The 13,266-nt window shown below is 39.1% G+C and overlaps 1 protein-coding gene across 1 annotated transcript; it reads right to left on the bottom strand.

The window, feature by feature from the left end:
• Positions 1 to 1,814: 1,814 nt before the first annotated feature.
• Positions 1,815 to 9,960, bottom strand: LOC117261681 (hatching enzyme 1.2-like). Its single transcript, XM_033634096.2, has 9 exons — positions 9,902 to 9,960; positions 9,657 to 9,735; positions 8,724 to 8,769; positions 7,484 to 7,636; positions 5,233 to 5,350; positions 4,689 to 4,867; positions 2,790 to 2,871; positions 2,414 to 2,551; positions 1,815 to 1,951 (listed from the first exon to the last, which is right to left on the bottom strand). The coding sequence occupies exons 1-8, from the start codon at positions 9,943 to 9,945 to the stop codon at positions 2,425 to 2,427; spliced, it is 828 nt and encodes a 275-aa protein (XP_033489987.2). The 5' UTR covers positions 9,946 to 9,960; the 3' UTR covers positions 1,815 to 1,951; positions 2,414 to 2,424.
• Positions 9,961 to 13,266: the final 3,306 nt, after the last annotated feature.

The raw sequence follows: 13,266 nt of genomic DNA, 5'->3' as shown, positions 1-13,266 counted from the left end.
TGGCTTATAAATCCCAAATGATAAAGAACCAGTGTGGTGTAGTTGTGTGTATCTTTGACAGAGTTCGATAAGAAAACTCACTGTGGCGTCACCTTGCACATTCCCACAACAACTTGTTGTTGGAACCAATAATTTTCCATAAAAACAATCTAACATGGATTCTTGTGTTCTGGCAGAAGTTGTTAAACCATAATCGTATTTTAGTAAAACTTTAGCTGATGTTAAACTCAGACTCAAACTTTATATTCTTTAATCTGTTGTATTTCAAATTGTAGTCTGAGGTGATGTTTCTCCTGATTGTGCATCACATGGGAAATTTTCCTTAGCTGAAATAATTAAAAATGGAACGATTAATAAGACTAAATTTGGTCATTGCAGCAGCATGAATCGGAATGTATAAAAGATAAGTGATACGTAAAATCACAAATAAAATGAATGCATGATAAATAACAAACAAATACACATATAAACCTTTATTTAATCAGGTAAGTCTTGTTGAGATTGAGATCTCATTTTTAAGAGAGACCTGAGCACATAAATAATGATATATTAAAAAAATAATATAAAAATTATAATATAATATAATATAATATAATAACAGGTCTGTTAATACAAGTTTAAAAAATCTAAGGGCTGAACGGTGGACAGCATTTAGGGGCTTAAGAATGGACGCAGCCGCAGGGTCAACGATTACATCACCATAGTCTAGCACTGACAGAATGATTGTTTCCACAATCTTCCTTCTTCTAGATAAATGAAAACAGGACTTGTTTCATGTATATATATATATATATACATGAAACAAGCTTAATTCTTAATTGTTTTGTTAGTGCATCGATGTGTGGTTTGAAGGTGAATTTGTCATCAATCCAGATGCCTAAATATCTATAATGTGGAACTCATTCAGTGATCGTACCATCTAAGATGCAGACTTGGAGAGTACTGTGGTTAATGCTTTTGTCTCTGGAGAACAGCATATATTTTGTTTTGTCGGCATTTGATACAAGTTTGAGATTCAGCCCAACAATATAAGATAGTGTCATCTGCATAAAAGTGGACATTACAGTTGTGCAAAGACAAAGCTGTATCATTTATATATATATGGTGAATAGCACTGGTCCTGAGACTGAATCTTGCGGGACACCTTTTGTTATTGGTTAGTACTTTGATCTAACATTTCCCACTTTTACACACTGTTGTCTGCCTGAGAGGTAATTATTGAACCATCTAATGGCTTGTGGATCAATCAATCAATCAATCAATCAATTTTATTTATAAAGCCCAATATCACAAATCACAATTTGCCTCACAGGGCTTTACAGCATACGACATCCCTCTGTCCTTATGACCCTCGCAGCGGATAAGGAAAAACTCCCCAAAAAAAACCCTTTAACGGGGAAAAAAAACGGTAGGATCAGGATCAAATCCAATATTTGATAGTCTTTGCAGGAGAAGGGAATTTTGACATTCACAGAACTTAGATAATCAGATTTTGAAACAGAACGATATTGATATTGATCAAGACAATATTTTTATCAGCTGATTGATGATACGACCAAGAACCTCTTTTCTTTAATGGTGTCAGATTCACAGCTCTCTCTCTTAAGATTTAATTGATTTTACCATGTTAAACAAAATAAGGGCTTGTTTACCTGATAGCTTTAAAAATAAAAATAATTGAGCACATTTTAATATTTAACTTAAGAGACAGGGACCTTTATATAATTCACATATTATACAGAACAGTTACAGCGTTAACTGTATGAGAAAATAAGACAGTAAGAACACAAGTAAATGAACAAACTCAAAGAAACTGTGTTTAAATGCTGATTTATTGATGTTGGTTAAAGCAGACAGAATTTATAGTTGAGCCAGTGATTGAAATAAATGAAGACACTGATTGATGATGATGATGATGATTCTCTTCCTGAAGTATTTCTGCATCATCCACCTGTTTAACAAGAGAACATAAAGGGAAATTAATTTTTTTAAATCAACTATAAACAGTGGCGGAAGCATTCAGATCCTTTACTGAAGTAAATGTATGTTAAGTATTATCAGCCAAGTGTACTTAAAATATGAAAAGTAAAAGTATTGATAGTGCAGTAAAGTGTTCCCTGCTGTCAGTGTTTTATTCTATCTGATGTTTTTGGATTAATATTCCTGCTGCATTAATGTGTATGTGTCATTTTACTGCTGTACATGTTTCAGGTTGAGCTCATTTGAACTCCTTTATATCCTGTTGGGGAGTTTAATCTACAGCAATGCATCATGGTCTATAAGATCATCATATGTTCGCAGTATGGCTGTCCTGTGAGAACCACGGGTTGAGGTGAGACCAGGTTGAATAAACATACTTTTCTTTCTGAATATATATTTCAGAATGACTGTGTGTTAAAATGACGTGTTTTACCTGCAGACTGTTCAGCAGTTGTAAAGCCTGTTGAGCCTGATGATGTCCTTCTGGCTCATCTCTGTGGCCGTGCCAAACTGAACGTTGGCGTCAGGGATGGCCACCAAGGTGGGCTGGTTGTTCTTAGAGAAAGCATACCTGGAAACACAACAAACATTATTGAACACACTATTGTCAGAGAGATTTTTAAGAAAGGCAAAGCAAAAGAAAGGTGAGAAGGACTTCCTGGATCATGTTTCATTGTGACATCAGTACCTAAAACACCAACACTCCCTCATCATCTGAGCCGCCTGTTTTCAGTCTGAGTGCCCGTTCGTATTCTCCATCACACAGACGACAGCCACAGTCATAACTGAGCTGCTTTAGTTTTACCTACTTGCTGTAATGCATAACAGAGCCGTAGTCGTAGGTGGTTCCCTGGTTCAGGGTATTGACTTTGTCAAAGTTGCGCTCCTTTCCTGAAGATTTGAACAGAAAACAGAATTATCAAGAGATCCAGCAGCGTCTGTATTTCCAAATCCTGCAGATGTCTACCTGTGGTTACATTGTTAAAGGAATAATCTGACATTTTGGAAAATATACTTAGAAGCTTTCTTGACAGTTTGACAGGGAGGTTAAGTGTCACATTATTTCTTCTTTTATAGGAGCAATAAAACAGTCTCCAAAGCTTTGGATTTAAAGTGAGATGTAACATGTTAGTTTATGAGATTTACAGGTGCTTGTAGACACATTTTGTTACCGTCAGTCTGAGCCTGTCAGGCAGCAGAAGAATGACACAAATGCAGATGGTCGAGGTACCAACAGTTCAATGATTTAACGACCAGTTAAAAATACAAATGAGCGTAGAGGCAGATGGTTTGAAAGCAAAGAAACAAAGACACTACAGTGATCTGTCAGCTGACTGGAGAAAAGGGAGTGGTCTGAGTACTGCAGGGCTGACGAGGAAATGAGGTGCAGGTGGGGACACTCAGGTGAGGAGCGTGAGGTGATTACAGGGCAGGATGGGATTAAAGGAGAAAACTCTGAGGGCACCTGGAGGACACGTGTCTCAGAATAACACTAGTAGATTTGTAGGAATGTGACTGCATGGAAAGTAGAGGCAGAATGTGACAGGAACACACACAACTGAGGCGGACACTGTGACAGGAATATGTGGAGGATGAAAACTGCCAATATAAATTAATAATTAAATGACTCAATGGATAAACTGATATGTTATATTATATATATTTTATATCATTTTCCCTTTTTAAATTTATATTGATTTTTTAAGTTAATAAATTATTAGTTTTTTATTTATATGTTCATAATATTTAACAAATTAAAAAAAAAAATTGTAGTATTTTCCCACTAGTCTTATTCACTGTGTCACATTTTATCAGTTAATCATTGTTTACACCTAATTCAAATATTTTTTGGTATAATCAATGGCAATATTAATTTATTTATTGGGTCAAATTTATTTTTTTCAGATTTTATTTTTACATTTATTTTTTATTTATTTACATTCATTTTTTTGTGTCTTTATGTGTTATTTCACCTTTGCATTTTCCTACCAATTTATTTCTCCTACTTTAAACATTTGATTAAAGGCAACATTTATTTTCAATATTATGTTTTGTACATTTAATGGCAAATTAATTAATTTTGAAATGTATATATGCACTTATGTATGTATCTATTATTTTATGCATTTTTCCCCGATTTATTGCCCCAAACTTACTCATGACAAATTTATCGATTCATTAATGCCTACGTTTATTTTTAATCATATTGTTTTGTACATTTAATGGTATATTAATTAATTTATTAAGTCATTTTTTTAATCTATTTATAATAATATTTAAATTAATTTTCAATTATATTTGAATTTATTTTCATATTTATTTCAAATTTGTTTTATTTTTCCTCCAATTTATGTCCCCAAACTTATTTATGTCACATTTTATTAATTAATCAATGCCTACATTTATTTTTAATACTATTTTTGGTAGATTATTTTTTGATTTTGGCAGCATCTGTCCTCCATAGCAGTGAGCTAGCTGTTTCTCAATGTTAAAATTTTTGTGCTAAGCTAACAGCTAACAACTAACAGCTGCTGGCTGTAGCTTAATTTTTAAAGGTCAGATATGAGAGTATCAATATTCTTAACTGACTCGCAACAAGAAAGTGAATATGCTTATTTCCCAACATGTTGAACTACTCCTTTAACATCTTACAGGTTTATCCCTGTAAGTGACCACATCCTACAACACCCGTTAAATAAAGTACAAACCAGAGATGACGTTCTCCAGCACGACGCGGATGTACTGGTCACGGTCAGAGCGTTTCTGCTCATGGTGGAAGCCCAGCGCGTGGAGCACCTCGTGCTGGACGGTGTCATAGTAAACGCAGCCTGAACGCTGCAGAGACAGATCCTGCCCGTTGCCACGACGTCCGATGTAGGAGTAGCACCTGGGACGATTCAGGACAGACCTCAGATTATTTACTGCTGTTGTGTTTTTTTAGCAAACAGGAGAATACATCAAGAGATAAAATAAATAAGACAAAAGCGAAAGGCTACCTTTATTGGAAAATAGGCCACATTTAGCACTCGACAAATCTTTTAAGTTGCACTTGCTCATTTTCATCTGTTTTCTGTGCAAAAATCTTTATTTGTTAAGTAACTTAAGGCTCCAAATAGTGAAGTTAAGAGTACAATATTTCCCTCAGAGGTGGAGTAGAAGTATAATGTAGCATGAGATTGAAATACTCAGTTAAGTACTTCAGTAAAGTACTTAAGTAAAGGTACTTTGTTACATTCTGTCGCTGATGCTCACCCGTTAAGGGACTGGATGTTCAGGTAGTCTCTGTGGTTGGTGCGTTTGACAAAGCGGAGACAAGAGAAGCCGTGGAAGGACTGAAGACCACGCTCGATGATGGACACCTCTCGAGGGGCTGGAGGAGAAAGATGACGTAACTGTAACTGACGCTACACAAAACTGATGATCTGTTATTACATAGACATTCAAATATTTAGTGTGATGAATAAACATAAGTTTAAGTACACCTGATTGGGAGTTCCTATCAGTTTTAAACGGATCGACAGTTTGTTGATGATTTAATAGAAGATAGAACTTCATTTGTCTCGTGGGAAATTGTACTGCAGCTGCTGCAACACAGCAGGACACAGCCGTGCAAATATAAAGAATAAAAATGTTAGAATATCAATAAAAGCATAAAAGTGTCCAAATCATTTCGCACGGCCGAGGGCTGGACTGCAAAAATCAGATTATCATAAAATGTTTGATTCTGTTTTTACTGTGTGAGTTTTATTTTTATGTGTAGCTGCGACAGGGAGAGTAGTTTGTTGTCTTAATTTAGCGCTGACATCACTGTTTCCTGTAGTGTTTAACAGCCAATTAAAGAGCTCGATGCGAAGTGCTGCACAAAGACGACAAAGACTTGATTGATTTTATATGTTTTTTAAAAAACGGTGGTAAAAAGAGCACAACAGGTCTTAGTTTAGCTGAATGAAGTTTAAGGTGCAGCAAACCCATAATGTTACGTCCTCACATGAGAACACAGAGTCGCAGTGAGTGGTAACCTTTGTTCATATAATTGATGTAAACTAAATGGTGATAATATATTAAATAAAATAAATATTAATAAATAATTGATATTCCCAAAATATTTTTATAAAAGCACAGATTACCACTACCCTCCACACAGCCCTCACACATCTGGACTCAAAAAACACATATGTCAGAATGCTGTTCATTGATTTCAGTTCAGCGTTCAACACCATCATCCCCCAACAGCTCATTCCCAAACTGGACCGGCTGGGGCTGAACACCGCGCTGTGCAACTGGCTGCTGGACTTCCTGACCGGGAGACCACAGGCGGTACGGGTCAGCAACAACACATCCAGCACCATCATACTGAACACGGGGGCCCCCCAAGGATGTGTGCTGAGCCCCCTCCTCTTCACTCTGCTGACCCACGACTGCACACCGTCGCACAGCTCGAACCTCGTCATCAAGTTTGCAGATGACACGACCGTGGTGGGTCTCATCAGCAACAATGATGAGACAAATTACAGGAGTGAGGTGAACTGTTTGGCCTTGTGGTGTGGACGTAACAATCTCTCTCTGAACATCGAGAAGACGAAGGAGATTGTTGTGGACTTCAGGAGAGTGCACACCCAACATGCCCCTCTGACCATCAACGGGGCTGCTGTGGAGAGGGTGAGCAGCACCAAGTTCCTGGGTGTGCACGTCACAGAGGACCTCTCCTGGACCAAAAACGTCACATCACTGGCCAAGAAAGCCCACCAATGCCTCTACTTTCTCCGCAAGCTGAGAAGAGCCAGAGCCCCGGCCCCCATCATGCAGACCTTCTACAGAGGCGCCGTCGAGAGCATCCTGACCAGCTCCATCACGGTGTGGTACAGCGCCTGCCCCGCGTCCTGCCGTAAGACCCTCCAGCGCACCGTGAGAGCAGCTGAGAAGATCGTCGATGCCCCTCTCCCTTCCCTTCAGGACACATACTCTACCTGCCGCACCCGCAAAGCCCTCTGCATCGCTGGTGACCCCACCCACCCGTCACACAGCCTCTTCAGCCTGCTGCCATCAGGGAGGAGACTGCAGAGTCTCCGGGCCAGGACCAGCAGACTGAAAGACAGCTTTTTCCACCAAGCTGTCAGGATGCTTAACTCTCTCCCTGAACTCACTGAACTCTGAACTATACATGCACACATACACTTTATCCAGTCCATAAGCTCAATTTGCACTACTGATCTGTTTCTCATATTTCACTGTCGCTACCACTGTGCCTTTTTACTTTTTTAGAGTATAACTCTTTTTAGCTCAGGTCTTATTTATGCCTTTACTTATTGTATCTTATATCTTATATTTTATATTTGCATGTTATGTCAAGTGTACTGTCTGCACCGAGGGTCTGAAGAGAAAAGCAATTTCGATCCTCTGTATGTCCTATACATATTGTAGAATTGACAATAAAGCTGACTTTGACTTTGACTTTTGAGATTGGACCTTTTAAGAGCCAAACCACAGTTTGAGCTATACTCACAGAACTCGCTGGAAATGGTGTAGGCCACGTAGACCTTCCCATCAGCAGACTTGGGCCACATGCAGCCGTAAGACACGCAGGGGTCAGCGTTCCTCTCGGCCTCAGAGTCATAGGCAATATCGTCCTCCACATACGGCTCATCAGGAGAACGCACTGCAGCAAAGACGGGCATCAGTCAGTGACACAAACAGAGACTTGACATTGGTCAACATCAACATACATATTACCCAGCAATCATCACTGCAGATCTGACAAACATATCAAAGAAAGTAAGAAATGAATCATTGAACTGAACAGTTTCTAGAGTATATTTATAGGTTTTATAGTGAATACAGAAAAAGCATATTTAAAAAAATAAATAAATAAATAAAAAAAAGGAACCGTTAATAATATTCTTTTTTTATCATGTAACTTTGAACACAGATATATGACCAAGGTGGCAGTCTGAATCACTTGCAAGGGCCCGCACCCTCCACCCCAGGGGCCCCAGTGCAATCACACTGCCTGCACTGTCTGTATTTACACCTCTGGCATCAGTATAATAATATTCTTTCATTAATTCATAATCCTTCACTCAGTGAGTCTGGGGTCTGTGCTGGTCGCAGGATTAAGAGCACTGGGGTCATGTCGTGTTGTATTGTAATTAGGACTTAGTTATGAGTGTTCAGGTCAACTAATATTTTCCAACCAGTTTTTTATTCCTGGGATCAGAATTTATTTTTATTTTTATTTATTTTATTTATTTGTTTATTTGAAGGGACAGAGCATATTAATAGACATTTCTGTAAATACGCCAGATTTAGCCAAAGGCTAATTTTCATCCATTGTCCCTGGCCAGGTGTTACAAAGGCTCCCTGAAATAAAACAAAGTAGAACTATGTTGAGGGAACAAACATCAGTCTTATCTTAAAGCACCGATCAATAAACTACAACTAATTAAAATTGATTAGTGTGTGAATAACAAGTAATAATGACATTGCTTAAATTAACCTACAATGACAACAAGACAACATAAGACAGCCTTACAATTAATACAGAACACAAGGGACAATACGAACTTCACAGCAAGCAAATAAACATGCAAGCAAGAAAGCAGTTAAAAACATGTATGCAAGACAACACATAGTTAAGGCATAAGCAAGGCTTAACGTTTGAGAGCTATGTTTGGGGAATGACCTTGGCTGGTGAGGAAGAGAAAGCAGAGCTAAAACTAAAAACAAGACTTTATTAAAATGCTCACCAACATCCCTGTTGGCTCTCTCGATCCGCTCTGAGGTGGTCAAAGCCTTACAGACACCTGTGAGAGATGGAGCCAGGCTTCAGCTTATTAACTGGTGACTGAGCTGAATTCCACCTTCACAATTAAATCAGTGTTTTTAGCTTTAAAATCATGCAGTGCATTTTATTATAAGTTAATAACACTTAAAAACAGCACACTTACAGAATCAGGAGGTTTCCATTAATATATGTAAAGACACAAAAAGGAGACCGAGAAAGAAATTTAGATTCAAGTTCTGTACCGTGTATTTTTAGGTACTTGTTTTTAAAACTTTTATTCATTTCATTCATTCATTCATTTTCCGTAACCACTTATCCTGTTGGGGGTCACGCAGGTACTGGAGCCTATCCCAGCTGACACTGGGTGAGATTCAGATTCAGATTCAGATTCACTAAACTTACAGAATAAACTAACTATATATTTAACAGCTTCACCTCGAGCAGCTACATCATTAAATACTGCTGCTCACAGTGTCAGTCTGAATCACAGCCAGTAATGTCATGTAAAATGATAAATCAGTCACAGGAGACATTTTACAGCAAAATTAGAGCTTTTACATTTGATATTTTTTACTGATAATATCTCAGATTTTAAGCATATCGTTGTGGTTGTATGATGTAATGTATAACATCTTAGTTCCACATGTAAAAGCCAGACAAGGGACAAGAGTTGAAAATCAGCAATCGCTATAAACACATCAGTCCCATACTCTGCAATGGAACTATGTTAAACTGCATCGTCGCTATTAAATAAAATAAACATATAAATAAAATAAATGAATAAATAGGACTTTTATATTAATGCATTGGTACTTTCAAAGAAAAAAAATAAATTTCAGTACTTCTTCTACCACTGGACAACAGTGTAGATGTTTTATATTTGGAGAAAACTCACCTCCTCCTCAGCCCAAGCTGAGACAGCCACCAGGACCACAAGGCCCAGAATGCACTTCACTGCCATGTCAACAAATAACCTGCAGCAACACACAAACAACCAACATCTGTAATTATTTAATCTGTTGTGATTCTAAAATCTAATTAATGTCGTAGCGGTCAGTCATAAAGCAGCATAAAACAGGTTGATGAGAAGGTATAAATATATAAAATATAAATATAAATAAATGTATAAATGATACTTACTGCGATCCCTGAGAGACAAACACAGAGCGACGCTGCAGCTTCATTATAAAGCATCAGCCGCAGTGGATGAGCTCTCCATTTAAGGATATTTTGGACACTGAGGGAAGAAGTGGGATGGAAACAGAATTCAGCGCCTGATAAGAATATTTCACCTTGACGCCACGTTGTGTTTTCCCATAATAAGAGCCTTTTTCATCTTGTTTGATTTGGAGCAGATACCTGGCCTCAGCAGTGAGTGTGTGTATCACATTCAACAGAGGCAGAGGGTTATAACAGAGTTTAACACTTTATGAATTTAACTGTGCACCTGCTCATCACTGTTGATATACTTCTCACACTGCACATGAGCCTAAATGCACATTTTCATCTAGTCTGCTGATTACATCATCTCACTAAGGTGATCTAAATGACAATTAAAACACATGAAAATAAACGAGCGCACAGCCTTATTATATCAGCTCTTTATCCTGAATCTGTTTATACATGTCTTAGTTCAGCTGTTTTAATCTAAATTTAAAAACTTTACCAGAGAAGGAATGTTCCTGTTGAGTAAACTAACAGATAGACACATAATACTGAGAGTTAAAACTGCAGGTCTGAAGTATGCTTTTATAAATATTATAATTTGGGGTCTTTACATTGGCTGCAGATGTTGAAGACGTCGATGGACAAAGAAAGTTTAAAGCTGCAATGAAACAGACTGAAGTTGGGAGATTAGAGGACGCTTACAACTCTAACGGACTGAAAACACGTGGCACATAGGGAGGCACGATATCAGACTTTTTGGGGCAGCCAGGGAGAAACACAGCAGATATGATTGGCCAAGACACAGCCCCAGAATCTCGAGTCATGATTGGCTCATGATGATGATAGAGGTGGACAAACAGCAGGTCCACTCCATCTCAGTGCACACTGCTTAACATGTAATGGCCTCTGCCAGGAAAACTGTGTGTAATCTGTCGGCCAGCGGCAGCAGCCACACAACTCTCAGCTGGGAAAACAAACAATGATGTTAGCCTGCAGGGAAAAAGCCATGGGAGCCTGAACATTACTGGTAACTGAGGTCATTGACAAATAACGGCCTGAGTTACCTGTTATGTTCACAATATGATTTATGTAAGTGTGAATGACATTCATCAGTTCTGTCGATCAGTCTCCCTTGACTTGTCTGTGTTGGGGCGTGGGGATGTCAGTGCTGCTCTGGCCACTGAACTTTAGCAGCTGATGTTACGATAACTGTCAAACGCTGTGCAGACTCTACCTGCTCAGTCCAAACTGCATCCAATCCTCCAACTACCATGTTTGTGTTATTTACACTCTGCACTGTGCTTTGTACAGTTTAGCAAATAACAGCTTTAATTGATTTCAGCCTTAAGAGAAGTTGTTCTGCTGTGAGTCACAGCTCAAAGTTACACATCCAACATGATCATCTTATCTTATCTTACTATATAATGATTAAAACTCTGTGTGTGTCTGTTCCACATTTTTCTCCTCACTGACTTGGTCAATCCATGTGAAATTTGGCACAGTGGTAGAGGGTCATGGGAGGATGCCAATGAAGCAATATTACATCAATTGGCCAAAGGGGGGCGCTATAGCAACTGATTGAAATGGCAAACTTTGAATGGGCATATCTCATGCCCCGTATGTCGTAGAGACATGAAACTTTGCACAGAGATGCCTCTCCTCATGAGGAACACATTTGCCTCAAGAACCCATAACTTCCGCTTATATAGATTTTCCGCCATTTTGAATTTTTTGAAAAACACTTCAAATGGATCTCTTCCTAGGAAGTTTGAGCAATCTGCATGAAACTGGGTGAACATAATCTAGGGACCAATATCTAAAGTTCCCTCTTGGCAAAAGTTGGAAAACTTACTAAAACTGAGCTTCTATAAGGCAATGAATATTGCGGAGGGCGTGGCTCATCACATAAAGGTGTATAACATCTCAAGGGTTTCACCCATCACCACGCAACTTTGTAGGCATATGACCACACATAATCTGAGGGGACCCCTCCATTATTGACCCCATCAAACAAAATGGGGGCGCTAGAGAGCTCATTTCTTATCTAGGCCTAACCACCATATGGATTTTTACTAAACTTGGTAGATATGTAGAACAGGATGCCTCAAGGTGACTGGAGAAATTTAACTCTAATTGGCAACTGGGTGGCGCTATAACAACAGAAAAATGCTTCAAAATGGCTAAAATGTGACCGATCGCTGTGGCTCCCCCTGTGGACCAATGTTGTTGTTTTCTAATTTTTGCTATGACTAAGTCATGGTATGGTATGCTGTACATAATCACGGAAACTGTCAGTGTGTCATTCTGTCAGTTAGTCATTCTGTCTGTCCCACGTTTTTCTACTCACTGATGTGGTCAATCTATGTGAAACTGCACATAGGCATTGAGGATTGGCATAGGTAGAAGGTGACAAAGCTACCAATGGGTATGGACTAGTCCCATTAAATGTCCAGTGTGTAGGATTTAGTGCCATCTAGTGGTAAGTTTGCAGACTGCAACCAGCTGAAACTTCTCCTGTGGGCAAGTGTATGGGAGAACTACAGTGGCCAACACTAAGGGCTCTAGTTTCCCGGCGTGGTGCAGGGTGGCGAACCCCACGCAGAGCTAGTTTCGAGCAGCGCAGCCCGAGGCACGCTCAGTTTGGTAGTTTGGCAGACTGAGGTGCGCTGAGATGGGTGTGGCGGCGCAGCAGGGGGAGGTGTCGACAGATCCAGCTTGGCGCAGTGACAGTTTCGTGCCAAAAGGCTTCGCCGAAGGTGCGCTAAAAGCTCGCCAGCTGAAACCACCTCTACTGTCAGCCGAAGTTTGGCTGACCAGCGGACAGTGCGCACACGTCACCAAAACTTCACAGGCAGGTTTCCAGAATATCAGGCACATTAACGATGCAATAAATACCCAAAAACCACTATTCAATGCAACTATCTGCAATCAGCACATAAATTCAATTCAATTCAATTTTATTTATAAAGCCCAATATCACAAATCACAATTTGCCTCACAGGGCTTTACAGCATACGACATCCCTCTGTCCTTAAGACCCTCACAGCTGATCAGGAAAAACTCCCCAAAAAAAACCCCTTTAACGGGGAAAAAAAACGGTAGAAACCTCAGGAAGAGCAACTGAGGAGGGATCCCTCTTCCAGGACGGACAGACGTGCAATAGATGTCGTACAGAACAGATCAGCATAATAAATTAACAGTAATCCGTATGACACAATGAGACAGAGAGAGAGAGAGAGAGAGAGAGAGAGAGAGAGAGAGAGAGAGAGAGAGAGATGCAGGTAATGACAGTAGCTTACAACAACATTAATGAAAGTAATAATATTATAGTTATAGTT

The sequence above is a fragment of the Epinephelus lanceolatus genome, chromosome 5 (assembly GCF_041903045.1).
Source record: "Epinephelus lanceolatus isolate andai-2023 chromosome 5, ASM4190304v1, whole genome shotgun sequence".
NCBI classification, from domain to species: Eukaryota; Metazoa; Chordata; class Actinopteri; order Perciformes; family Serranidae; genus Epinephelus; species Epinephelus lanceolatus.
Note: the sequence above shows the minus strand (reverse complement) of the source record. Positions and strands in the feature narration are given on the sequence as shown.

Excerpts from the sequence above, each read along its gene's own strand:
- LOC117261681 (XM_033634096.2), bottom strand. The coding sequence starts at position 9,945 with ATGAAGCTGCAGCGTCGCTCTGTGTTTGTCTCTCAGGGATCGCA. Across the intron at positions 5,351-7,483 it reads CACCATTTCCAGCGAGTTCT|CCCCTCGAGAGGTGTCCATC; the intron begins GTGAGTATAGCT and ends TTTCTCCTCCAG. Across the intron at positions 2,552-2,789 it reads TCTGTTATGCATTACAGCAA|GTATGCTTTCTCTAAGAACA; the intron begins GTAGGTAAAACT and ends TTGTGTTTCCAG.